The sequence below is a fragment of the Macaca nemestrina genome, chromosome 1, assembly GCF_043159975.1.
Source record: "Macaca nemestrina isolate mMacNem1 chromosome 1, mMacNem.hap1, whole genome shotgun sequence".
Lineage (NCBI taxonomy): Eukaryota > Metazoa > Chordata > Mammalia > Primates > Cercopithecidae > Macaca > Macaca nemestrina.
In genome coordinates, this window is record NC_092125.1 from 69,835,301 (window position 1) to 69,863,263 (window position 27,963).

The 27,963-nt window shown below is 43.1% G+C and overlaps 1 protein-coding gene, 1 long non-coding RNA gene and 1 pseudogene across 7 annotated transcripts; 1 reads left to right on the forward strand and 2 right to left on the reverse strand.

The window, feature by feature from the left end:
• Positions 1-141: 141 nt before the first annotated feature.
• On the reverse strand, positions 142-1,945 carry LOC105493567 (farnesyl pyrophosphate synthase-like; annotated as a pseudogene).
• A 1,488-nt stretch (positions 1,946-3,433) lies between these two features.
• Positions 3,434-16,544, reverse strand: LOC105493746 (NIMA related kinase 2). 2 transcript variants are annotated; one of them, XM_071080035.1, is made up of 8 exons: positions 16,300-16,544; positions 15,243-15,460; positions 14,416-14,656; positions 12,125-12,207; positions 10,909-11,035; positions 9,740-9,959; positions 7,735-7,860; positions 3,434-4,289 (listed from the first exon to the last, which is right to left on the reverse strand). In XM_071080035.1, exons 1-8 carry the CDS (start codon positions 16,393-16,395, stop codon positions 4,087-4,089), a joined length of 1,314 nt encoding a protein of 437 aa, XP_070936136.1. In that variant the 5' UTR covers positions 16,396-16,544; the 3' UTR covers positions 3,434-4,086. The 2 variants fall into 2 exon arrangements, with proteins under 2 accessions (XP_070936136.1, XP_070936131.1); XM_071080030.1 differs by having other exon boundaries at positions 3,434-4,313.
• A 124-nt stretch (positions 16,545-16,668) lies between these two features.
• Positions 16,669-27,678, forward strand: LOC105493566 (uncharacterized). 5 transcript variants are annotated; one of them, XR_011613894.1, is made up of 5 exons: positions 16,669-16,790; positions 17,988-18,077; positions 24,373-24,531; positions 25,792-25,888; positions 27,412-27,678. It is a non-coding gene; the product is annotated as an uncharacterized lncRNA (long non-coding RNA). The 5 variants fall into 5 exon arrangements; XR_011613895.1 differs by having other exon boundaries at positions 16,677-16,790; positions 24,455-24,531; XR_011613896.1 differs by lacking the exon at positions 16,669-16,790 and adding an exon at positions 16,801-17,041.
• Positions 27,679-27,963: the final 285 nt, after the last annotated feature.

Sequence of the window (27,963 nt, forward strand, 5' to 3'; positions counted from 1 at the left end):
TATTATGGAATTTCTAAGTTCAAGTGTTCCTCCGTCCTTGGCCACCACGCCCAGCTGGAAAGTACATTTTTAAACTGAAGTTTTTTGTTTTGTTTTCAAGGTTACACAATAATTTATTGAGAGCCTCCCTCCTCTCCCTGCCCTTGCGGTCGCTAGGTCACTTTTTCCGCTTGTAGATTTTGTGTGCCAGCTCCAGAAAAATGGCGCACTGTTCAATGAGACCCATAATGTGGCTGTAACTGTTATCCTCATACTGCAAGAACATGGCCAGCAGATGCAGCTCCTCACATAGTGCCTTCACCTGGGCCACCTTCTCGGCCTCCTTCTGCCCATAATTCTCCTTCAGGATCTGGTACTGTTTCGGAGTGGCCCATGGCAGACACTGAACCACCAGCCAGCTGCATTTGTTGTCCTAGATGTCAGCGCCAACTTTGTCAGTCACAGTGGAGTCCCCAAAGAGGTCAAAGTGATCATCCTGAACCTTTTATTTATTTATTTTTTTTGAGACGGAGTCTCCCTCTGTCGCCCAGGCTGGAGTGCAGTGGCCGGATCTCAGCTCACTGCAAGCTCCACCTCCCGGGTTCACGCCATTCTCCTGCCTCAGCCTCCGAGTAGCTGGGACTACAGGCGCCCGCCACCTCGCCCAGCTAGTTTTTTGTATTTTTTTTAGTAGAGACGGGGTTTCACCGTGTTAGCCAGGATGGTCTCGATCTCCTGACCTCGTGATCCGCCCGTCTCGGCCTCCCAAAGTGCTGGGATTACAGGCTTGAGCCACCGCGCCCGGCCGATCATCCTGAATCTTAAAGAACTCTCCCATCTCCAGCAGGATCTTCTTGGCATTGGTGTGTGCCTTCTCGCCATCAATACCTGCCACATGCATGGCTGCAGCTACAGGAAGGTAGAAAGAGTAGAAAGCTGTCTTGTACTTGATATTTGTACTTCTTTTCCATGAATCTGCCAAGATCCACATTGCCCTAGGGGGCTATGATGAGGTCCAGGGTCTGCCCAATCTCAGTCTGATAGGAAATCTGCAGAAAGAGCTCGATCAGTCTGATAGGAACTCTGCAGGAGCCGGGCGCGGTGGCTCAAGCCTGTAATCCCAGCACTTTGGGAGGCCGAGGCGGACGGATCACAAGGTCAGGAGATCGAGACCACAGTGAAACCCCGTCTCTACTAAAAATACAAAAAATTAGCCGGGCGCGGTGGTGGGCGCCTGTAGTCCCAGCTACTCAGGAGGCTGAGGCAGGAGAATGGCGGGAACCTGGGAGGCGGAGCTTGCAGTGAGCCGAGATCGCGCCACTGCACTCCAGCCTGGGCAACAGCGTGAGACTCCGTCTCAAAAAAAAAAAAAAAAAAAAAAGGAACTCTGCAGGAAGAGCTCGATCAGTCTGATAGGAACTCTGCAGGAAGAGCTCGATCAGTCTGATAGGAACTCTGCAGGAAGAGCTCCATCGGGTTCAGGTAATAGGGCTGCTCCCAGCAATAGAGCTTCAGCAGGCTGTAGATACATGCTTCCAGAAGCACAGCATCATTGACAACATCCAAGCCCACGCCCGGCTTCTGATACCAGCAGATCTGTCCCCAGTGGGTGAGGAATGAATCCGTGATGTCATCTGCCACCAGTAAGAAAGCTTGCAGCAGTTCCACACACCAGCCCACAGTCAGGGCCCGCTGGAGACTATCAGCATCCTACTTCCTTGGCTCCACCAGCTCCCGGAATGAAAAACCCTGGTGATAACTTGCCTCCAATGGCATTGTACTCCAGGACCTCCTTGAGCCGGGCAATAACATCTCCCATCTCTGGGTGCCCCATCTCATCCTCAGTCAGCACTCTAACAATCTGGGAGAAGTGCTGAATGAAATCCTGATTTTCTTGGGCATAAGCATCTGATTTTTGGTCTCCATTCATTCTGAAGGAGGAGCAAAGGGCTCTATTCCTTGATGTGGGTTCCTGCTTCTAAACTGAAGTTTTTGTCATTGCTGTATCTCATGGCCTATCTACTCATCTAATTTTCTATCAAATGCATTGCACTGAATGGAAAAAAACAAACTTTATTGGTAACACTTTGAAATTCACTTTTAGAAGCTTTGATCACATCTAATTCCAAATCTGTTGTTATGGTTTGGGGATTCAATTGAAAGCTGTTTTCTTCTGCAAAGTGCAGCAAATCTTTAAATAATTGTTTAAATGACTAGATGAGTTCTAGAATCTTCAGAACCAACAGGGGCATGAATCATGTATAGCTGATAAAAACCAGTGCAGACAGTTTGAAAGTGCCATCCACTAGCCAAAGTGAAGCATGTGATAGTTTTTCTGTTAGATTTAGTGGTAAATATAAGCAGTCGGTCTTCTTCAACACTCAAATCTCTAACCAAGAACAGTTTGGTTAATGAGTTTTGTGACGCTGGAGGAACCTCAATGTCAGCAAGTGTCTTTGGTTCACAAGGCTGCTCAGCTTGTCGAATTTTATTCTCAGACAAAGGGCATTTTTTGAAGGCAAGCGTGGCACTATTCATGAAGGAGCAGAAGTTGTATATAACTGAGTAATTTGGCGGGAGAGATTTCTCGTAATTTTCACCTGAAAAGTCACTTTTATGATCTTCAAAACACTGAACATTGAGGAAAGATATACCCCACCTAGTCTACTGAGACTCACATATTAACCTCCTCTGGAAACACCCTCACAGACACACCTAAAATAATGCTTTACCAGATTTCTAGGGATTCCTTAATCCAGTCAAGTTGACATATAAATCAACAAGTTCACCCCTTATCAACTTGATATCCATCCACATCTCTTAAACCATACTTAATGTGCAAATGAAGACAATAACAAGGTAATAGTTCTGCCTGACATGACGCGGTTATCCTGTATACAGCTGAAACTGCACTAATCCCTGCCTTGGAATTTGGCTTTCAGGATTTTAACATCTGAGATTTTAATCTTTCAGGATTGTGATTTTGGAAGTTCACACGTTAGGGATTTTGATCTTTTGGGATTTAAGACATTAGGGATTTTGGTCTTTCGGAATTTTAGCATTTGAAATTGTGTCATGTAGGAATATGATCCAAACCCATTTGACATTTTGTTGTCAGAGGCTGTCCTGTGCATTGTAAAATGTTTACAATGTAAAATGTCCATGGCCTGCACCCACTAGCAGCCAGTAGCACCTTACCCCAAATCATGACAATCAAAAACACCCCCAGGCATTGCCAAACGTCCCTTGAGGAGCAAAATCACCCTGTTCAGGACCACTGGCTTACATACATGGATTAACGAGATGGGAGGTAAAGCGCCATATAGTTTAGGACTGGAATGCCACTCTCTTGAGCATCAGATCCATGTTTCCTTCCATACCCTATGATGAAGACCTATAAATCATAAACACAACTCCCATCAACTAAGAGACCAACAAATACAAGACACATAAATACAGGGAAACTAAAGAATTCTTTTATTTAGTGGGAAAGAAGTAGGTAAATGACAGACAGCTCATATTCTGTTAAACAGAAAAAAAAAAGAATACAAACATCACAGTGATGAATTTTCACAAAGCTAATAGATTTGAACTACAGAGCAATGGAATATTTACAAGCAAGATGTCATGGTATTAATGACCAAAGTGCATCCAAATAGGTTTTCTAAGCTCAAAAACATTTAAAATCTCAGACTTAAAATTTAAATCTATATATAACAATTGTAAGCACACCACTCAGTCGTTTAAAACTATTCAGTGACTGCTACTCCTGCGTAAATATTTTTTTCCTAACATTATTTTTTTTCTCCCAAGATTTAGAATGTCACATCTCATGTTCCTACTAGTCATCACACACAGGATTAAAAAAGCCCAAGCAAGAAAGTATTTTTTTATAATGTGTTCTTAAAAGAAGAAAGAAAAATTAAATGTGAACATTTTGTACAATAGTTGCTGAAGAACAGCAAAACCAATTCCGAAATATCACGTGTACTATACAAAAAGGCGTGGCTCACGGAACCAAGTATATAACACTACAGCAGTTGAATATCAGTCTTTAAAGGTTGGTCATATTACATCCTGTACACAGCTCTGTGTCTCTCTACCTGGCTAGCGCATACCCAGAATCTGTCTGCTTTTTAGCTGGTAATTTTTTTCAATATCTGACAGGGCTTGAGCCCGCAGCTGGGCAGCATGAAGCCTTTTCTTCAGATCCTTGCACTTGGACTTAGACGTGAGCTGACTCTCAGAATTCTCACTCCTCATGACGTTCTCTTTACTTTCCCCACTGAAATGAACTTTCTTCTTAATTACTGAGGATGGAAGATTAAGAAGTTCTTTAGAAGGAAAAAGAAAAAGGGCTTTGAGTTACTTGAACAGAGTTCAACTCCTTCATACTTACACTTATCAAAAAGTATTTGCTCTTATGGTTCACATTTGAAATCTAGGTACCTGTTTTATTTTCTCTGGGATGGGAGGTTAGGGGTGTAGGACCGGCAGAAATCAGCCTTTTAATCCACAGCATTGAAAAAATATTGGAATGTGCCGAAATTCAAGGAACATAAGTTTTGTTCTCTTAACAACGAACAATCAATTTTACTCTTAAACACACTGAGTATTATGGACAATATAAAACTTTTGGAAATCAATGTTATTTATCTCTATCCTTGAAAATAAGTGCCATTCTATGCAGAACACCTTACCTACAGAAAAGTATAGAAGCACAGTTTGTGTTTTTTTTTTGGTTTTTGCTTTTTGTATATATTTTTTAAAATAGAGAACACCTACAGTTTTGGTTAAATGTTCAAGAACTTAGTTCAAAGCATCTTAACTGACCAGAAATTTGTCTCCAAAAAACCTAAACAAATTCGGTGTGGAAAAGATAAATCAAGTAAGAGTAGTAAAAAATGTAAACTATTCTTTTCATGGAAAAAATAAATAATAATCTTATTTACTTAAAGTGGCAACACTATTAACTGCTGACAGAATTAGTAGGGGCTGGAGGCCTAAACAGATTCTAGATCTTTTTATTTTTCCTCTGTATGTTCAAATATTTATTGAGCTCATAGGATGGGCCACTGTGAACCAAACAGGCCCTATTCTAGTAGGAGGAGATAAACCAAACACAAATAAACAAGTACTGGTGGGGAATATTTGATGGTAATATGTGCTATTAGGAAAAATAACCCTGGAAACAGGGACATGCTGGGTGGTAGGTGTAATGATACAAAGCCTCATACGGTCATTTCTGAAGTAAGAAGCCACAGGGCTATCTGGATGAAGAGTGCTCCAGGCAGAAGAAATAGGAAATGCTGGCACACAGATGCACTGCCTTCCAAGGGTCCTATGAATTCCTGCTTCATACATCGCTTCTGCTTCAAAGCAAACTGGATTGCCTTTAGACTTTATCTCCACTGTTTCAAATCTATCCACCTTCTTATTATCACAAATACCTATAGATTTGTAAGTCAACATTGTCTTACTGACGGGATAGTTTTGTTTTTGTTTGAGATGGGGTCTTGCCATGTTGTCCAGGCTGGAGTGCAGTGGCTATTCACAGGTGCAGCTGTAGTGCACTACAGCCTCGGACGCCTGGGCTCAAGTGATCTTCCTGCCTGAGCCCTCAGAGTAGCTGGGACTATAGGTGCACCACCACACCTGGCTCTTAATGGGATAGTTTTATAAGAAAAAAGTGTTTTTAAAAAATGTTTAAAATTCTTCCATTAAATAGAATAATGACTATTTCATCAAATAAGAAAAGAAAAGTTTTAAAAAAAGATACTGCTGCTTGCTGTGATGATTTCAATACACTTGTGATGGCTTCCTCATGTGTGGATTTTATAGCCCAAGGATGGGGAGAGGATATTTCCAACTGTCCTGAGTTCAGAATAGTACCAGCTCCCCACTGCTATGATGCTTATCTTATAGCTCTGATGTGTTCACTACTTTCAGCACTCAATACTCTAAAATGTCTGCTTGCCCCAGTGGATACTTGATTCCTATGGCTCATTTTAAATATTTGCCATGATTCACATATAAGTAGATTCCCATACTTATCTGTGTATCCTATAAAGTAAAACACATCATGCTTACTTAGCTATTTTCATCTTTTGCTCAAAGACTATCAGGGCAAATGTAAATAAACTCTTTAACTGAAGAGCCATCCCCAACAGGGTCTTAAGTAATTTCCTGCAATGGGTTTGATGCATGAAATTCATCCAGTATAATTTTCTCCTCATTTTATCACCCTAATCATGATTTAAGTATACTTTGTCTTTATGGATGACAGTGTGGAATCTATGAAAAGCCAAAATAAATATGTTTATAATATTGAAATGGTAGATGGCAATATTGAGAAAAAAGAAGGTATCTTAACAGAGATCAAGCCAAAGTTTCATACAATCTTTGTTTCATTTACTTCTATCAGTAGTTTCATTTCTTTCCATCACTTGTTCACTACAAAGTTACTGTGATCATCAATCTAACTTAAGTAGGGTTTTTTGTCTGTTCCATTTACAAAATGCTGCCAATACTCACTAAATTGATCACATCTCAATTTATTAAAGATAAGAATAATAGCTTTCATATATGCTGTCCTACATGGAATAAGGGAGTTAAAAAAAACTCTAAATTTTATTGAAAATTCAGATGCTCGATTTTTTAAACCAACAACTTTTAACAGTTAGTTTGTGCCCTAAAGAAATCAAGCAAAAAGATGTTTCACAGTTTGCATTTTACATAGAGTCAACTGAATTAGATTGAGAGGTTTCTATAAAATGGAGAATGTTAGACAATGGTTCACTGGTATATACGATAACCACATCTCAGTGTGGCAGAGTGAAGGGACAATGCCACACAAAGGCAGGACCCTGAGAAAGCTGAACATCTATATACCAGACTTTAAATAAAGAAGAAAATGCAGAGAACATATGTAGATATTAAACAATGAAATTTCCACAAATATGTGTTTCAGCTTGAAAGGGTGTTAGCAAAGATCCAAACGTGACAGCCTATTCTGCAGGTGGCTTATCATGCCTTTCAAGACATGCTTTCTATGAAAGATGAGGCATGGCAGTATTAAAATTTTGATTTTTACTTGAAATGCAGTTTATCTCTCTGAAATCTAAAACACACAATAGTTTTGTAAATGCCCTAATTTTAAAAAATAAGTATCAGCCGGGCATGGTGGCTCATGCCTGTAATCACAGCACATTGGGAGGCTGAGGTGGGCAGATCATGAGGTCAGGAGATTGAGACCATCCTGGCTAACACAGTGAAATCCCGTCTATACTAAAATTGCAAAAAATTAGCCAGGCGTAGTGGCGGGCACCCGTAGTCCCAGCTACTCGGGAGGCTGAGGCAGGAGAATGCCGTGAACTCGGGAGGCGGAGCTTGCAGTGAGCCAAGATCGCGCCACTGCACTCCCGCCTGGACAACAGAGCGAGACTCCATCTCAGAAAATAATAATAATAATAATAATATTAATAAGTATCAATTACTAAACATGTGGTTTGATAAGGTTAAGAAAATCAAACATGAAATTCTGTGACTCATTGCCTCAGGTCTATGAACCCAGGAAATAAATCATTGCTATAACAGAATTTTGTTTCCATTGAAATGCATATATTCAATGAAATCCATCTTAAAATTTGAGACTTTGTAAATGAAAAGGGCTACCTAAGCCACTTTGGGAGCAACACTGGTGCACATTTCTTCATTTGTAGCACCAGCTTCTGTTGACCAAGTTGATTCTCATACCTGGACTACTTGCCAGAGACAGGAACTTCTGTTCCTTTAGCAAGCTGTAATTCTTCAACAGATTTTCTGCTCTAGCCAGTTTGTCCTCTGCTAGTCTTTCACGAACACAAAGCTCCTGTTCTTTCTCTTTAAAAAGAGAATGGACAAAGAAAAAAAAAATTAACAAGTGACCTTCACTAAAAAACGATTTACATTTGGCAATCTTATCACTACTAGCATGCTTGATACTGATAAGCAATGTTTGGGGAAAGGATTCTCACTATGCCTCAGTCAAACTGATTGTGTTAGTTTTTAATTGAGTGTTTTAGTAGGCTGTATGTTTATCTTAGATTTTCTTGAAAGGACTTGTTTAAACAAATACAAAGTTAGCTTCAACCTTTGGTCATCTTTTGTGGGAGTAACTCAATTGGGAAAACAAAAAACTAAAGCTATCTCTGCTCTTCATTGAAGATAGGCAACAGCTAATTTTCAGGACATGATCTGGCCTCACAGTACAAAAATCTTCTTTTTTTCTGGTTGAATGACCACACTCAAATAAAAGAAAAAAAAAACGCAATTCAGTTAGGCGGTAGTTCATAGGATTAGTATTAATAACAAAGGTTACTATTTATTCATGGCCCAAAATTCAGAAAGTATTCAGATTTCAGTTGCTATATGAAATTATGGCTGGGCACAGTGGCTCACGCCTATAATCCCAACACTTTGGGAGGCCAAGGCAGGTGGATCACCTGAGGTCAGGAGTTCAAGACCAGCTGGGTCAACATGGCAAAACCCCATCTCTATTAAAAAATACAAAAATTAGCCAGGTATGGTGGCAGGCGCCTGTAATCCCAGCTACTCAGGAGGCTGAGGCAGGAGAGCTGCTTGAACCCAGAAGGCAGAGGTTGCAATAAGCCAAGATGGTGCCACTGTACTCCAGCCTGGGCAACAAGAGTGAAATTCCATCTCAAAAAAAAAAAAAAAAGAAAAGAAAAGAAATTATGAAACACTGGGGAAAGTTATAAGAAAAAGTTTTCTTATTTTTTACAGAGGTTTCTATGTAAGTATAGGTTGTACCTATACAGTAAGCATATCTCACAGGACTATATAGTATTTCATTATTTAAAGCCTGGATTAGGTATAAAGCTGCAGAAGTAAAATCAGGTGAGTCATGAGGGTGACAGGTGACAAATATGACCCATCTCTCATCTCCTGATGTTAAAATGAAGAACCTCACTCTGTAGCTACCTTGCGTAACCCTAAATGATTGCTAGTAGCTCTCATCTTGGTGGAGTAGATACACTTTCAACATCAAAACTAAATTAACACCTAATCAGTTAATACTCGTAAGTTAACGTTAATACCCACCAGAGTATTATTTATAGACTTAAAATATCTTGTATCTAGACTCTCTATTGAATTGCCTGAACAGACCAGGTGTGGTAGGTCACACCTGTAATTCCAGCACTTTGGGAGGCAAGGTGGGAGGATTGCTTGAGCTCAGGAGTTCAAGACCAGCCTGGGCAATATAGTGAGACCCCATCTCATTTTCAAAAATAAAAAGTTAAAAAAAAAGAAAAGAATTGCCTGAACATATCTCATCTACATACTGTAGGGTTTTAGACCTGGAATTCTGTTGGAGTGGCCATTTCAAAAGACAAAAGTCATGGTTTTTATTATGGAAAGCAGCAATTTTAAGACCTTCCTTTACAGTGGGAAAACATTAGGGTATTCATAGTAGAGATGAAAAAGAAAAAAGTAACTCTACAATAAAGTATAAGGCCATCACTGTTAAGGCCCAATATTATATAACTAGCAACTGATCTCAGAGAAAGACGTCCAACATGAAGGTGCTAGCAAGCCTGATTATTAAAAATCTACAATACATATTTTGGTTTCTCAAGTATTTTTAAAAGCTTCTAATAAGATCTGTATGTATAAAATATTCTGCTCAAAGAGATATTCAGACACATCAAAATAACCCACTTGGTAGTTCTCCTTTGCTTTGACCCCCATTCAGACTTACGCTCCAATCTTTCTTCTCTTGCTTTGAGAGCTCGCTCTCGCTCCTGTAACTGAATTTCCTTTAGTTTCAGCTCACTTAATACAGGGCTGGAATCCTGCAATTTTTCTGGCTCTCCTAATTGTCGCCCTCTTCTCTCAAGATTTCTTCTTTGCTCTTCTGCAACCAAATCTGCTATTAAAGGGTTCTCGAGAATTTCTTCAACAGAAGGTCGATGGTAATCCTGGGGAAAAAATACGCAGTATATAATCAGATTGCGTAACAGAAGAGTTCTCCTAAGACAGCAGTTACAATAAAAGGACATATATGTATTTCCAAAACAAAAGAAAGGACTCCTTTATGGCTAGGTCTTAAACACTTGGAAAAATAAGTTCACTGGTGGTTTTAACCCACGAGGTTCTGGGTCCACAAGGTAATGCAGATGTTAATTTACCTTTTTTCCCTTTTCCCCTTTTCACCTTTCTAAGAAGGTTCAATCCCTGAAGATTGGTACATCTTGTGCTGATGCTTGGTAGCACTGCTAGAGTCTGTTTTAGGGGAAGTACTGTCCTTGCATCTCTAAACTACATTTAGCAAGATACTCTCTCACTGACTCTCAATCCTGTCACTTCATCTGTATCCTTGTCTGTGATCCTACAGCATTTTCCTTCTTCTCTTATGTCAGCCTGATCCCCAGAACATTTCTTTCCCCATTCTATAGCCAGAGTTTTTCCACATAATCTCTTTATTGATTTTCCCTCTGCTTTTTAGCTGTCCTCCCTCCACCCTCCATCACCCCTCCCCTTCTTCTGATCTCTAATCTCTCAATTAGAGCTAGAGGCAGAGTAATAAAGTCTTATCTCTGGCCCCTTCCCTCACCACCTGCCACTGTGAGGTAGGCAAGGACAAGGGGAACGAGGATTTGAATTCTTTTTGCAATCTTTCCTTGCTACCAACCCATCTGTTAGCATGGCAGAGTGGGCAGAGAAATAAAGAAAGGGCAGAAGGTGGGCCAGCAAGGATGTGCAATTTGCCAAATTTACATATGTTTTCACTTGTGTTAACACAGTATATTTAGCTAAGAAACTATATTTAATGTTTCCTCAGTCTCCATTGATCTACAAGAGAGAATGTATGTTCCAACACTTAACTGACAGCTAGAAACAGACAATATATCATCTTATCATCTTTACCTTTAAGTTTAACATCCTCGTAATAATTCCATTCAATTCATCAGAGTAACGGTATGGAATTCGCCTGAATTTGCCCTCTCTGATTTTCCCAGCGAGTTCCTTCTGGCTAAAAGCTGTAAATGGAGGCCTGGGATTAAAAAAGAAGAAGGAAAAGACGACGAAGACATTTTCAAATTGTAAAAATGAAAATATACAATAGGAACTAAATCAAAAGCACAGTTTAAGCTCCAGTTTGTATTTAAGTTTCTACTTGTGGGATTTTCTTCTTATAAGTTTCCCAACCTTGGCACTATTGACATTTGAGGTCACATAATTCTTTGTTGTGGGGGGCTGTCCTGTGCATTATAGGTATTTTGTAGCCTCGCTGCCCTGTACCTCTAGATGCCAGGAACACTCCCCAGCTGTGATAACTAAAAATTTATCCAAACATTGTCAAATGCCCCGCATGAGGCAAATTTGCTTCCCTTATCCCTGGTTGAGAATCACTGCTCTACAGAATAGTTTCAAAGGGAAAAAAACGAAAAGAAGAACAAAGGAAAAGAACTGGAGCTCTTCCCTGCTCTAAAGATCCCCAGATCTCTACCCCGGTCTTGTTTCATTTCTTCCACATCCTTACAGTAGCTTTATCTTACCTGCCTGACCTATGTGTTCTCCCTTGAGCTAAGTGTCAGTCTAACAGGAAAGCGCCTAACCAGCCAAGACACTTGAACAGTCAAGACCCAGCCTCATGGCTTACAGTTTTAATTTGTGAATAGTTTCTTTTAGCCTGTCCATCTACCTTAATTTTAGCCAAGGTACAATTCTTTCAGACTTGAATATACTTTCATTAGCGTGGAGGCTCAAAAAACTAGACCCTGGCCGGGCGTGGTGGCTCAAGCCTGTAATCCCAGCACTTTGGGAGGCCGAGATGGGCGGATCACGAGGTCGGGAGATCGAGACCATCCTGGCTAACATGGTGAAACCCCGTCTCTACTAAAAAAATACAAAAAACTAGCCGGGCGAGGTGGCGGGCGCCTGTAGTCCCAGCTACTCGGGAGGCTGAGGCAGGAGAATGGCGTGAACCCGGGAGGCGGAGCTTGCAGTGAGCTGAGATCCGGCCACTGCACTCCAGCCTGGGCGACAGAGCGAGACTCCGTCTCAAAAAAAAAACTAGACCCAGTGGAATGTGACAAACAGTACAAACCTTAGACTAGGAATCTGTCTTCATCATACTTACATTAATGCACATAATTCATACAGCAAACAGCCCAGTGACCAGATATCTGATTTCTCATTGTAGGACATGCGATTCATTTGTTCCTATACAGGGAAAAAGGGTAAGAAAGTGGAAGGTGTTAAGAGTTTATTTTGTTTTGAAACTTATAAAACACATTAAATTACTCCTGAGGTAAAAACCGAACTTCAAAGTTTTTAGCTTATACTTTATCTTGAAATTTATAATGGAAAAAAAAGGCAGTGCTCTTGTCCCAATACACTGTCATATATAATTCATTCACTCATTTTTCATTCACAAATGAAAGTGCTTAGTATAGACTAGGCACTGACAATTCAGAGGTAAATATGACAGACTTCTACTCTCAAGGCAAATTAAGAAACACCATTTTAAAAGAACTAGAGAAAATTTAAGAATAATCAAAATATGTATCTAGTCCACATTTAAATGGATATAGACATAAATAGCTAATTGAATTACCCATTTGTATTTTTTCTTAGTCCACTGCATAAATCACAGTAGTAACTAATATTATCATTACCTATTTTATTGTTTGCCTTTCTTCCACATCTACAGTAACAACAGCCTACCAGAGCTCTTATTCTTAACAGAGGGAATAGAAGCAATCTCTAGTGGCTGGTTAGTGTTTTAAAGTCCAACTTTAAAACACTAAAGTCTGATGCCACTTTTTGACAATCAGTGCCTTAGGGAAGCTGAACCACTCTAATTACAAGGGCAGGAGGGAAAAGGAACAAAAGAATAGGTTTCAAGCTTTCCAAGAACCACTTCTGGATAATTGTCCTTTATGTTAAAAACATTCTATTTGGAATTTGATACAGTGAGAAAATGGTACTGTTCTGGCCATTCTTAGTCAAAAGCAAAATCACTAATTTATAAAGTTTTATACTACAGTCAGATCTGTTAACATAATTTATAAAGATCTGGAAAATCCTAGAAAGGTGAACTACTAAAATACTAATAAATATTTCTTCATCTTTATCTGTTCAGATGTCATATACTAACACATTAGTGCTATCACAATTGACTTAAACTTTTTAAAAGCTGTCAGGCAATATCTAACAACAGCCATAAACTGTTTATACCTTTTACCCCAGCAATTTCATTTTATGAGCTGCATGTCAAGGAAATAACCAAAAAGGAAGAAAGAATAATTCATACAAAGATATGCAGAACAGTACTTCTAAGAATGGTGAAACATTTTGGAAACAAAATATCCAGCAATAGAGGTAATTGGTGAGTGGACTCAGCGCGATATTTCAGGAAAAGGCAACAAAAAAATAACACGTACAAAAAGTTACATTGTAAAAACATGCTATCTCAGTGAGCAAACTTCCTGAGCTCTGATTCTGCATGCACAAGAATCATTTACAGAGTCTGTTAAAATGCAAAGTCTAAAATAAAAAGTACAATATTGAAGAAAAAAAAAAAAAAAACAAAAACAAAACAAGAGTTCAAGAACCTACCCAGAGATCGAAATTCACTCGAGGGATTTGGGTTTGGTTTAGCACCCAGAACTCTGCATTTTAAACAGACACTCCAAGTGAGTCTGATGCAGATGACCAGGACCTACACATTGGAAACAGCTCTTGAGGGCAGGGACAAAATCCATTTCATTTTTGTAATCCTTGAGTTTAATGCATTGTAATCATTCCATAAAAGCTTGAACTGAATATGCTTTAATTTGCATGAATGCTCAAAAAATTGAACCCACTGAGAGATGACAAACAGTAGCAAACCTTAGAGTAGGAATCTGTCTTCATCATACTTACATTATTACACATAATTCATGAAGCAAACAAAAACTCATAGACTTTATTGGTCTGGTGGTCCATGTGGAAAAATATAACAGTATTTTCAATTCTTAAACAAACAGAAAACTCAATTTCCCTGCTTCAGAATGCTTAACATTAAAAGATGTTTTGGCTGGGAGCGGTGGCTCACGCCTATAATCCCAACAATTTGGGAGGCTGAGGTGGGCAGATTGCTTGAGGTCAGGAGTTTGAGACCAGCCTGGCCAACATGATGAAACCCTGTCTCTACTAAACATACAAAAATTAGCCGGGCATGGTGACATGCACCTGTCGTCCCAGCTACTCTACTCGGGAGGCTGATGCAAGAGAATCCTTTGAACCCAGGAGGCAGAGGTTGCAGTGAGCCGAGATCGTACCACTCCACTCCAGCCTGGGCAACAGAGCGAGACTCTGTCTCAAAAACAAACAAAAAAACAAAAATAAAAGATGTTTTAAAAAGTATCTAAATTCTGAAATACTTACAGGAGACATGTAATAAGGTGTGCCAACAAATGTTTTTGCAAAACTCGTGTCGTGGTTTAATATTCTAGCTAGCCCAAAGTCTCCAAGCTTGACGTTTTGCTTGCCATCCAGGAAAACATTGGCTGGTTTCAGATCCCGATGCAATACAGTATGACCACCATCACTTCGTCTGTGGCATTCCTTCAGGGCCAGAGTCAACTGAGTCATCACTCGAAGAACAAACTCTTCATCTAAGTATTGCCTGAAACCAAAGCAGTTATACAGCATATAACTTCTAAAAAAAAAAAAAAAATCGTTGCCAAGATGGGATGATATAAATTATCCAGTGTACTAATAGGGAAATAAATTATTTATTTATTTATTTATATTTTTTGAGACAGAGCCTTGCTCTGTCACCCTGGCTGGAATGCAGTGGCACGATCATGGCTCACTGCAGCCTCGACCTCCCAGGCTCAAGCAATCCTCTTGCCTCAGCCTCCCAAGTAGCTTAGACTACAGGCACATGTCACCATACCTGGCTAATTCTTGTAGAAACAGGGTCCTACTATGTTGCCCAGGCTGATCTTGAAATCCTGGGCTCAAGTGATCCTCCTGCATCGGCCTTCCAAAGTGTTGGGATGACAGGTGTGAGCCACCACACTCAGCCTATAGATTGTTATTTTGATATAAAATATGGGTGTTGATTCACCGGGAATTTTCTAAAGTACTATGGACCTACCAAACAAATGCAAGTATACTCTTCCATATTACTGATCCTAAAACAAGATGCTTAAAATAAATGAAAGTAGACCTAATTTCAGCTTACATTTTTAAAAGATTATGCTTACCTTTCCTTGGTTCCCTTTGTAATTACACTAGCCAGATCCCCTCCTTCACAATATTCCATTACAATGTACAGTGTTGTGTTGGTCCGGTCAATAATTCGATCATAGTAACGAACGATGTTTGGATGTTTCAGTTCACGAAGCAAATTCACTTCAGAAACAAGCATCTGTTTCTCAGTTTCTGTCATGGAGCCATAGTCAAGTTCTTTCCAAACTAATATCTAAAATAAGAATTTCCAAGGTATGAATGAACTCATTACGCTCAAAAACAAAGAATGAAAGTTCCAAGATTTAAAAAATAACCTTCCTTTTAATTATATCCTACAATCAAGGTCATTATCTAATTTAGTTCAATGAACTTAAGGAACTGTGAGTTTACTTCCATAATCTTCTTTCAATTTCTAAGCAGTAAATGATGTTGTAGGGAGATAAAGGGGAATAAGGCACATGAGGTCTCCCCCAACCCCTACCCTCAGTTGGTTAGTGGGAAGTTGGCAAAAAGGTACTTTAGTCAAAATTGGGGTGGAGGTGGTCAAAGTCCCTGCCCCATTCCACTTCAGTCGTGTTTTCCCAGGATGAGACACCTTGGAAAAGCAGCCAGGCAGTTTCCTGTCCAATATTACTTTCTGTAAAAGGTCTACCTGTATACATTGGGAAATATGAATCCAATAATCCGAATAATGGGTATTTTGAGGGAGTCTGACTGCAGATACAAAGCTTCGGGTTCTGGTGGTCCTGCCCCTTTCTTGTGTCTGAGAGGGCCACTCTTAGAGCTCTAAAAACAGCTCAGGAGTTAGCTACGTGTCACCAATGGAAGGTCCTTAGCAACCCAAAGCAGAAGAGAGAAATGGGGAGAGAAACGGGAAAAGATGGAAATACATATATCAAAAGACGCGGTCTCCCATCCTTTAAGCGACCCAGGACAGGCTGTCAGATGCAGACTCAGTAAAGACGGCTGAGTCTTCCGGGCACCCACATCCCCAGCCCTCTCGGTTCCCTTCGGTGGCGCAGGGCGCTCGCCCCTAAGCAGGGGCTGGCACAGGGAAGGGACCACGCTCACCTTGCTGTCACTCTTCCTCCGGATCTTCTGGCAGCGGCCATAGGAGCCTGTGCCAATGGTGTATAACACTTCATAGTCCTCAGCCCGGGACGGCATGGCCGGCCAGTCGCCAGAGTCGCGCTGCCTCACGCAGGTTGCGCCCCCAAATGCGGAGCTCCAGGGACCGGGACCGGGAGCTTCAGGGACCAGCACGGAGAAGCCCCCGAGCAGCGCTAACCAGTCACCCTTGCCTTCGGCCCCGTTTAACTGTCGCGGGCCCTGATCTCGCAGTCTATTGGCAGGCGGTGGGCCCGCTTCGCCTCTCTGATTGGCTAAGAAGAACACAACAATACCCTAGGCATCTTGGGAAAAGTGTCACTAGGCAACCGCGTCGGCGTCTGCTTTTAACCTGTGGGAGCAGGGGGCGGAGCTAAACCAAAGGGAGGGCGGGAGAAAGGAAGCGGCAGCAGGCGCCTCTTGGCAACTCTAACCCTCTGGTAGAGATCGCCAAGGTAACCGAGATCGAAGGACCTCCCCTCAGGCTTCTTTGCACACAGCTTCCACCAAATGCCTTCTGACCTTTGCACTCTGGCCCCTCACACTACCTACTCTCCCCGAACACGCCTTCCTCGCTCAGGTTCCAGTACCCTGAACCTGGGTGGGGTCACGTTGAAGACACGCTGAGAGCTGAATACAAATTAGAAATTAGACTGGGCGCCGTGACTCACCCTCGCCCGTAACCCTAGCACTTTGGGAAGCCGAGGTGGGTGGAACGCTTGAGCCCAGGAGTTCAGACCAGCCTGGGCAATATAGCAAACCTCGTCTCTACTGAAAATACGAAAATTAGGCCGGGCGCTGTGGCTCACGCCTATAATCCTAGCACTTTGGGAGGCCGAGGCAGGCGGATTGGGATTGCTTGAGGCCAAGAGTTCAAGACCAGCCTGGCCAACATGGCGAAACCCCGTCTCTACTAAAAATGAAGAAAAAAAAAATTAACCGAGCATGGGGGTGCATGTCTGTAATCCCAGCTTCTTGGGTGGCTGAGTCATGAGGAACTGCTTGAACCCGGGAGGCAGAGGTTACAGTGAGCAGAGATTGCGCCACTGCACTCCAGCCTGAGTGACACAGTGAGACCCAGTCTCCAAAAAAAAAAAAAGAAGAAGAAATACAGTCGGTCTCTGACCAAGCACTTTACACATCTTGTCCCGTTTATGTGTGCCAAACACATAATTCACCCTATTGACAATACTTCATTGAACACAGATTCTTTTTTAGGCACCCACACAAACCAACTTTCCCAGCTTACGCAGCCAAATGAACAGTCCCATGTTTACCAGGGAAGGAGCACCTAGAGGCCTCCATCCAGGGCTTGTTGGAGAAATACGTACATTACCAGAAAGCTAATAATTTGGCAATGCATAAACAGGCCAGTTTTCTTTAAATATCTGTTTGGCATAGGATTAAAAGAAACCTGATTTTCTATTAATAAGAATTTAAAAGCTCTTTATGTTAAAATAAGGGACTTATTACATGCACTGAATATAACATAAGATAACTGGAATTGCCAACCAGGAGAATTTTTAAATTAACATTCAAGGGTACTGTCTTACCTCAGGGGAATAGGACAATTTTAGGTTTCAAAAGTTATGTAAGGCACTGCAGATGGCTATGTTAATTAGCATCATTTTTTATTTTTGTGCCTCTTACAGATCGGTATCCATAGAGCTTGCTGTGGTTTGAATGTATACCCCAAAGTTCACGTGTTGAAAACTTTATCATTAATGCAAAAGTGTTAAGAGGTGAGAGGTTTAAATTGATTGACTTATGAGGGCTACGCCCTCACGAATGGATTAATGTAATCACAGGAGTGGGTTATCTTGAGAGTCGGTTGGTTATAAAAATGAGTTTGGCTTTCCCTTGCTGTTTCTCTTACCATGTGATGCCTTCTGCTATGTTGTGACCCAGAGAAAAGGCTGCTGCCAGATGTTACCTGTTGATCTTGGACTTCCTAGCTTCCAGAATCATGAGCCAAATAAACTATTGTTTATAAATTGCCCAGTCTGTGGCATCCTGTTATAGCAACATGAAACTGTATAAGACAGAGCCCTGGCCGGGCACGGTGGCTCACACCTGTAATCCCAGCACTTTGGGAGGCAGAGGCGGGGTGGATCAGGAGGTCAGGAATTCAAGATCAGCCCGGCCAACATGGTGAAATCCCGCCTCTACTAAAAATACAAAAATTAGGTGCGATGGCAGGCACCTGTAATCCCAGCTACTTTCCCAAAGCTGAGGCAGGAGAATCGCTTGAACCCGGGTGACAGAGGTTGCAGTGAGCGGAGATCACGCCATTGTACTCCAGCTTGGGCGACAGAGTGAGACCCCGTCTCAAGAGAAAAAAAAGAAAAAAGAGCCCTTTGGTTATCCTGCCCAAAATCCAGTCCTGCACCTTCTCTCTGGCCACTTCTGCTTTTGCTCTAAACACACACTTTCTCAGTTCCTCACCACCACCACCATCTTTGCACCTGTGATTGCATTTGCCTAGAATACCATCCAACCCACTCCCTTATCCACTCCAGTCATGTCTGCCTAGAGGACATAACGTATCCTTCAAGATTCAATTCCAACTTTCTGTCCTGTAATCTGAGAAGCCTCTCTGGTATACTTGGACAGTCAGTCCTCTGTCTACAGTGTTCATAGACCACTTTATACATAAATCAAAGCTTTTCATTATTTGTTTACATGGGTCTCACAGTAGCTGAACTCCAAACTGCTTATAGCCAGCGTAAGTCCTGTAATAGAGAAGGCATGCAGTAAAGCTTTGTTAAATAAAAATCTGAGAAAGACCCTTATTAATAATTATGCAAGGATTTTGAGTGGCCCCTCAAGCAATTTCCAAATGCCCCAGCTCTAGGCAGAGACTAAATATCTGGGAAGGAGCCATCCCAAGAGTACGGAATGTGGCTCCTAGGCACATATGCTCATTCAACAAGTATTTATTGAGTACTTGCTATGGGCCAGGCATTGACATCCTGGGTTTTCATTTTAAAAAAGACAGTGGAGCCACAAAGACAATAATAGAGTAGCATAGGAGGCTGGGCACAGTGTCTCATGCCTGTAATCCCAGCCCTTTGGGAGGCCGAGGCAGGCAGATCACCTGAGGTCAGGAGTTCAAGACCAGCATGGCCAATATGGTGAAACCCCGTCTCTACTAAAAATACAAAAATTAGCTGGGTGTGGTGGCACGCCTGTAGTCCCAGCTACTCGGGAGGCTGAGGCAGGAGAATCGCTTGAACTCGGGAGGCGGAGGTTGCAGTGAGCCGAGATTGCGCTACTGCACTCCAGCCTGCTCGACAGAGCGAGACCCTGTCTCAAAAAAAAGAAAAAAAAAAGAAAGAAAGAAAGAGAAAAAAAAGGGTGGCATAGGAATCATGTGACAAACCCTAAAGATTGGCCAGAGTTAGCCCGCATCATGAGTGAGGGCAGGATAGCCTAGCAGAGACCACTAGACACCAGAATAGAAAGAGACACTGAGAGATGAGGAGCATGTGGGAGTCAAACAGGGACAGGTTACAGGGAACATCTCTTCCCCCATAACTTCTTTCCTTTTCCCTTCATATTCCATCCATCCTTTAAGTCTCAGCTCATGTGCAGTTTCTTCTCTGAAATTTTTCCTGATTGACTTCAACCCACTATGATCTTCTAATTACTCTTAAGAGTAATCAACTGTGTTTTTACTCATTTAGAATTATACTAGGCCATATTACTAGCTTCTCATGTGTATCCATCTTGTCTGCCTTATTACGTGGAAAATTCATCCTCCAACAAGTATAAATAGAGGCTCAGCCAGGTGCCACATGCTGAGGATACCACAGTGAATAGGACAGATATATAATCCTGTAGGTGGAAGAGATGGATATAACCTAAGTACACAGAGAAACTCCACTGTGACAAATTGTGGCAAGAATTAAGAAGAAAACAAACGAAGAACTGAGATGATTCCATTTAAACAGAGGACGAAGATGAGCAGCTGCATAAGAGTGGGGCCAACCCTTGAACTTCTCTATACCCACTCTCCCCACATCCACGGTCTAATTCACTGTCTTCACACTTTTCTTGCTAACTGTGCTCATGTTGTCAGTTTTCATTTAAATTTGGTGAAATCTCAAATAAGAGAATATTTGCACTTGCATTTTATCCCACAGGCACTCTGTACATATCCATAGGGACACTGATTACTATTACTATTATTTTTTGAGACAGGGTATCACTCTGTAGCACAGGCTGGAGTGCAGTGGCACGATCACAGCTCACTGCAGTCTCAACCTCCTGGGCATAAAGCGTTCCTCCCACTTCAGCTTCCTGAGTAGCTGGGACCACCGGTGCACACTACTATGCCTAGCCATTTTTTTAACTTTTTGTAGAGATGAGGTCTCACTAAGTTGCCCAGGCTTATATTGAACTCCCGGGCTCAAGCACCTCAGCCTCCCAAAATGCTGAGATTTCAGGCGTGAGCCACCGCGCTTGGCCTGATTAATTTTAATTTTCTTTTTTCTTTCTTTTTTTTTTTTGTTGAGATGGAGTCTCGCTCTGTCACCCAGGCTGGAGTGCAGTGGTGCCATCTTGGCTCACTGCAACCTCCGCCTCCCGAGTTCAACAGATTTTCCTGCCTCAGCCTCCGAGTAGTTGGGACTATAGGTGCGGGCCACCATTCCTGGCTAATTTTTGTAGTTTTAGTAGAGATAGGGTTTCACCATGTTGGGCAGGCTGGTCTCAAACTCCTAACCTCAAGTGAGCCACCCACCTCGGCCTCCCAAAGTCCTGGGATTACAGATGTGAGCCACTGCAACCAGCACCTAATTAATTTTTAAAAGAAGCTACTTGAAGATTAATGAGCATACCAAACTTAATGTGCCAAAAATCAAGTTTCTGATCTTCATCCCAAATTTGTTCTCCTCTCTATCTTCGTAGTCTCCAGTAACCAATGCATCTGATTTTGTTGCTGTTTGTTTGATTTACTGCAGTATTCCCAGCACCTAAAATGTGCCTGGAACAAAGCAGGCACCCAGCACTTGTACATCGTGAATGGGTGAATGAACGAAGCCATACTTCGTTGCCCTCAGCTTCTTTTTTTTATGTTGCTTTAAAGACCCACTAGAGGGCTGTATATCACTGCATAATAAACGAGGAGCTGGCGCCTGCGCGGCAGCACTACTCCGCCTGCAGGAGCCTGTCCCTACAGGAAATCCCCAGATTTGCATGTGTGAGGATTTAAAAACAGACAAGATGTTTGTGTATAAGTCTTATCTCCACAATTACTTGAAGCAATTTGAAGTCAGGGATTATGGAAATTCTTTCGAGTGATTAAAAAAGATTTCTAGAAAGGAAAAAGGAGAGATTCTTTGTTTATAACAATCAGAAGCTAAGAGATGCTTTTAAAAAAAGATGCATGACATACTATACGCTCAACAAATAAACACGTTCTAGAAGAAAGAATGAGGTGTTAGGCAGACTGTTCTTAACAGCCACATACCACGTGACATAAACAGGACAAGATGCAGACTGAGAGACAGCTTCAGCTAAATGGCAGGCAGCTGATGGAAGAATATGATGAGAAGAAAGTTATCTTTGAAACCAAAGTGTTTAGTTAAGAGCTCCACCACATTTTAAAAGGGAATAGTTTTAAATTTATGCCCAGGGGTACAATTTTTTTGTTTTATTTATTTATTTATTTATTTATTTATTTATTTATTTTTGAGACTGAGTCTTGCTCTGCCGCCCAGGCTGGAGTGCAGTGGCACGATCTCGGCTCACTGCAACCTCCGCCTCCCGGGTTCACGCCATTCTCCTGCCTCAGCCTCCTGAGTGGCTGGGACTACAGGCGCCCGCCACCACGCCCGGATAATTTTTTATATTTTTAGTAGAGATGGGATTTCATCGTGTTAGCCAGGATAGTCTTGATCTCCTGACCTCGTGATCCACCCACCTCAGTCCCCCAAAGTGCTGGGATTACAGGCATGAGCCACTGCACCCGGCAACCCAAGGGTACAAATTAGGGAAAAACATATTTCTGTTCGATATAAGGATAAACTTTCAAAGATAGACATTCATAATTTTCCATGTTTTTTCCTGTTATTTGTAAATTCAGGATATTTATTATCTCTAAGAATATTCATCACTTAAATGTGATAAGACAAATGTTAAAACTAATTATGGACGGTGAGGCCTGCTAGAGTCTGAATGCTTGTGACCTCCCTAAATTCATATGTTGAAACCTAACCCCCAAGCTAATGGTATTAAGAGGTGGAGCCTCTGGGGGAGTGATTAGTGCCCTTATATCAATACAAAAGGCCCCAGGGAGTTTGTTTGCCATGTGTTTGCCCTTCCATCATGTGAGGACACATAGAGCATGCCATCTATGAGAAACGGGTCCTCATCAGACACTGAATCTGCTGGCACCTTCCCCTTGGACTTTCCAGCCTCCAGAACTGTGAGCAATAAGTTTCTGTTGTTCATAAATTACTCAGTCTAAAGTATTTTATTATAGCAGCCTGAACCACCTTGCACAGGACCATCATGTGTTTCTAAGGGACTAAGAGCTTTTAGAGAACACACCTACCTTTTCAACCAGGGGGGCAGCACAGTGATGGTAGGAGCAGTGAGCTTGAGCTGCAGGTTCCCAGGCTCTTCTAGTTTTGTCTCCTTTGTGTGTTTGTTTATTTATTTGTTTGCTCGCTCTGTCACCCAGGCTGGAGTGCAGTGGCGCCATCTTGGCTCACTGCAGCCTCTGTCTTCTGGGTTCAAGCAATCCTCCTGCTTCAGTCTCCCGAGTAGCTGGGGTTACAGGTACCTGCCACTATGCCACTAATTTTTGTATTTTTAGTAGAGGCGGGGTTTCACCATGTTGGCTAGACTGATCTCGAACCCCTGACCTCAGGTGATCCTCCTGCCTTGGCCTCCCAAAGTGCTGGGATTGCAAGCATGAGTCGCCCTGCCTGGCCTAGTTCTGTCTTAATGAGTTATGTGACCAAGGGAATCCATTTCACCTCACTGGAACACTGGGCTGTTTAGTCATTGGTCTGACTCCGAATGACAATTTTTGTTGAGTAGCTATGTCTGCGTTAACTTTTCACATCCCTTCTCTGGGCTCTATAAAATGAAGTTGTTAAACCCTTCCTGATCTAAATGTTGTGATTCCATCCCCTCTCACCAAAACTTCACTGGAACTGCTGTGTAAATCAGCTCTTTCTATGTAGTATGATAATTGCTCTGAAAGAGCTTTGCCTAAAATGCAAAGGGGAAGACCCAGATTTTGATAAAGATGGCAGGGCATGGAGGTCAGGGCAAATGTTCCTGGAGAGGTGACACTTGAATCCCATCTAAAGGAGCAGTTGGAATGAGGAGAAGGGAAACTGTGGGTAAAAGCATGGAGGCCTGCTGTGACCTGCAGGTTGGGCTGGTGGACCAAAGGGTACCTGTGGTTCATTACCTGTAAGATAGGTGGATGGACAGGTGAGCAGCAAGACCCAAGAGTTGAGGCAGTCTTCTGAAGATGATGGACTCGCAGTGGAAGCTTTGAGCAGACGAGCACTACTAGATGTATGCTCTAGAAAGACTTCTCTGGTAAAGAGTGAAAGTGGGGCATAGGAATATAGTGTGAGAGGCTATGGCAGCAACGCTAGGGAAATGACACTGACTAAACTGAGGCAATGGCTGTGGGAATGAAGAGGGGAGTCCAGAAATGCCTGGGAGATGGGTTAGATGACACATAGTGATCAATTGTACATAAGGTAAACAGGGAGGGAAATTCCTGGCTTGAGTGACCAGGTGGATGGTAGCGTAGTTCACCACAGGAGGAAATGCTGGGACAGGAGCAGCTTGGGCAAAGCTGATACTGAGTTCATGTTGAGCCCCAGAGGCCTATGAGGAGCTAGCTGGTCAACAGGCAGTTGGATACAAGGTCTCAATAGATTGGTCTAGGCCAGAGACAGAGAGCTGGGAGGTGATAACAGAAGCCACATTTGGGGTTGAATATGCTCCAAGAGTGGCAGAGCAGGAAGGGAGACAGGAAGGAACCATGGAGGTTATTCTGTGCAGAAGGAGGAAGAAAACTCAGTGAAGGAGACCAAGGGAAGCATCCGGAGGACTAGGAGAGAATATGGAAAAAATTGTCACACAGGTTCCCACAGAAGAAAAATGGTTTCCAGAACGCGGAAGTGGTCCATGACGCCAGATGTTGCAGAAAGAGCAAATAAGGTAAGGGCAGAGTTGTAAACACTTGGTTTGGTCATTTGGAGCGCATAGCGACCTCCCTAAGAGCATTTGCAAGTTGAGTGGGGCTGAAGCCAGCCAGCAGAAGTTACATTGGGACAAGATAGTGAGGGGGGTTGATAGAGTGTGTGTGGACAGCCCGGTGAGCCTTCCAGAGCAGCCGTGGAACCTACCCTTCTGCGTGTTTGCACCTTGTTCCTGTGCCCCAGGAGAACAAGAATCCTGCCCAGGAGGCCTTCTACTCCCACAGAGGAGGGCACCACCCACATGGCATCAGCCTGCAGCTGATTTCATATTACAAGCTCATGACATATCACCTTATAGGACATGTCACAACTTACGCCTTCCCCTTATCCGCCATCAGTGAGTTCCCCAAACAAGCTGTGCCACTGTGAAAGTGGTGACCACACCAATCTGAATTCAACCCAGCCCAGACCTTGGGAAGGGCTAAGGGAGTGGGGAAAACGTGGCAGGTGGCTAAGCATTTGCTTAGTGTGAGGAAGGTTCAGAAGGAGGTCAGTGATACAGGGCAGGCAAGGCCAAAAGTGGAGCTTAGCCTGCTGGGTTCCTGGCTTTGCCCAGGAAAGAATTCAAGGGCAAGCCAGAAGTAGAAGAAAGTTTTATTGAAGAGGCAGTGTTACAACTCCATGACTGCTCCTGCGGAGGAGGGCTAACCTAGGCAGGGAGTAGCGGCTCAGGGCAGTTTTGCAGTCATATTTATGCCCACTTTTAACTCAACGCTGAGACCCAGTACCTCCCTCTAATCTGCCCCTGCAGATTAAGGGGCGGTTTATGCAGAAATTTCTAGGGGAGGGGTAGGCACTTTTGGGTCATGGGGTCATTACCATGGAAAGGAGTGGTAACGCCCGGGTGTTGCCATGGCTACAGTAAACTGACATGTCTCAGTGGTGGGCATGTCTGATTCAAAGCTGCTTTCACCCCGGCTCTGTTTTAGCTAGTCTACAATCTAGTCTAGTGTCCAAGCCCCACCTCTGGAGTCGAGTCCCACCTCAAGATGAGAAACTTTTGTTTTGACTTTCAGGGGATAGAACAGAAAGACGTAAGCATTGGTATGGGCCTATTCCACAGCCAAAGCAGGTAATGAGCTCTCAGCTACTTGCAACAAACTCAAGTGTGCATTCGGTCCAGAAGGAAGAGTCCCCCGCCCTTTTTTGTTGCTGTTCAGTGTTAATCCTTTGGTGGAACCCACCAGGACAGCAGTCTCAATGCTGTTCTTTTTGACAGGGAGGACATCCCAGGGCAGAAAGGAAAGCCTAAAGCTACAGCCTGTTCCTCTAGTTCTTAGAACGGCTGGTTACTGAGCTCTCAGGCCAGACAGTTGGTAAGCATCATCTAATTCTGTTTCGCAACAGCCCATGAGAATTTACCAGTGAGAAACTTGAGGCACAAAGACCTTAAGTATTTGACTCAGGGTAGTGAGTGGCAGATACAAACTGAAGACCAACTGGGATCTACTTGAGATCCAAGATCTTGAAAGCCAGCTTATGTAGCTTACCTAGTTTAAGATGTTGGCCGGGCACAGTGGCTCACACCTGTAATCCCAGCACTTTGGGAGGCTGAGGGGGCAGATCACAAGGTCAGGAGTTCAAGACCAGCCTGACCAACATGGTGAAACCCCTTCCGTACTAAAAATACAAAAATTAGCCAGATGTGGTGGCAGGCACCTGTAGTCCCAGCCACTTGGGAGGCTTAGGTAGGAGAATCGCTTGAACCCGGGAGGCAGAGATTGCAGTGAGCCAATATTTCACCACTGCACTCCAGCCTGGGTGACAGAGCGAGACTCCATCTCAAACAACAACAACAACAACAACAACAACAACAAAAGATGCAGGGGATTTTTAAAAAAAACAGCAGCAACAACCCAATTTCCAGTTTAGGTTCTGGTGTGATAGCTGTGCCATGAGGCCTGGCATCTACCCTCTGACCGGACTTCACCATCCTTGCCAGACCCCAGAGAGCTTGTCCACTGCAACAGCGCAACACGCTGAGGGCTGTGTGGTGGCACAGCGGCTTTGAGCTCCTGACCTGAGTCATGTGGACCTGAGACTGACGCCCAGCCCTATACCTACAAGCTGGGCGAGACCCCTGGCAGTTGCCTACGCCCCCGCTGAGACCCAGTACCTCCCTGTAAAATGGGGGAAATAATGCCTGTTTCATAGGGTTTCAATGAAGGGTGAATGAAATAAGGCATGTAGTGTCTGACCTGCTTAGATGCCCCAGACACAACAGCTACTATGGTTTTTAGTATAATTATTTTGGGGGAGGGACGAAGTCATAGAGGAAACCTAACACCTCAAGCTTTCTGCTGACTGTTGAGGCACCACGATGGGCATTTTACACAACCTCCAGCAGGGCCGCCCAGCCAGCGTTTCTGAGGGTGCACACTTTCCCAGCTGGCCTGGCTCTGTCACCTGGCTTCTGCTCTGCCTGTCCCCATGTGGCATCCTGCCCCAGGAGGGTCCTCAAACCTGCATTTAGGGGCATTTGAGTGTATAGCTGTCCTGTCAGCCCAAGACAAGGGGAGCGAGGCCAAGGCATGAGCCTTCTCAGGGTGGTTTTCAATACACTCCCCAACCAAGAGGCAGATGTGAGCTGCTCCCAAGTGCCCGCACTCTCCTGCTGCTGCTCCTGTCTTCTATCTCTCTCTCTCTTCTTTCTCATCCCCCTTCAGCTACCCATTTAGGGCAGAGAGGCAGTTGAGGGGCAGCTGAAGAGAGGACAGGCCTTGGTCCATGGCCCTCCAGACCTAATTTCTTCCCCAATAGGCCACAAGTTCCAGAACTGGCCTCACTCAGATCTGAGATACAATGCAGAGACCTCTCTCTCTCTCCTCTTCTTTTTCAGGAAACAGCTGGAAACTCCTTGGGGGAGATCTGCCGTGTGGCCTCCGTTGAACTGTAGACTCCTGCATAGCCTTCCGAAGTTCTTCATTTGGTGAATATTATGAGAAATGACACGTATGTCTTTCTCCCAAATACATAGCTTGAACCCAAAGTACAGTGAAATCAGAACTGACCACAGAATAATTGGGGGAAGGGAGTTGTGACATAAAGCTCTCATCACTTTGTAAAAGTACTTGCTACTGATTACATTAAAAACTAGTCTTCTTGAGTAAAACATGTTTTTTGTTTTTATTTTTGTTTTGTTTTTTGAGACAGAGTCTCACTCTCTCACCCAGGCTGGAGTGCAGTGGCGCGAACTTGGCTCACTGCAACCTCTGCCTCCTGGGTTCAAGCGATTCTCTTGCCTCAGCCTCCTGAGTAGCTGGATGAGCTGGATCCACCTTGGGTCTGCTAGTGGCAGCAGTCAGGGGTCACCTGAGCCTAGCTCAGTGGGTGTGCTCCTCACACTGCATTGCTGCATGCTGTGGGTGGGCCTGTGCACACAGAGGAAATG

Bases quoted from the DNA above. Each gene is read 5' to 3' on its own strand.
- LOC105493746 (XM_071080030.1), bottom strand. From the start codon at position 16,395: ATGCCGTCCCGGGCTGAGGACTATGAAGTGTTATACACCATTGGCACA. The intron at 14,657-15,242 runs GTAAGCATAATC...CTTTGGTTTCAG, and splicing joins ACAAAGGGAACCAAGGAAAG to GCAATACTTAGATGAAGAGT. The intron at 12,208-14,415 runs GTAAGTATTTCA...TTCCCTGTATAG, and splicing joins CACCTTATTACATGTCTCCT to GAACAAATGAATCGCATGTC.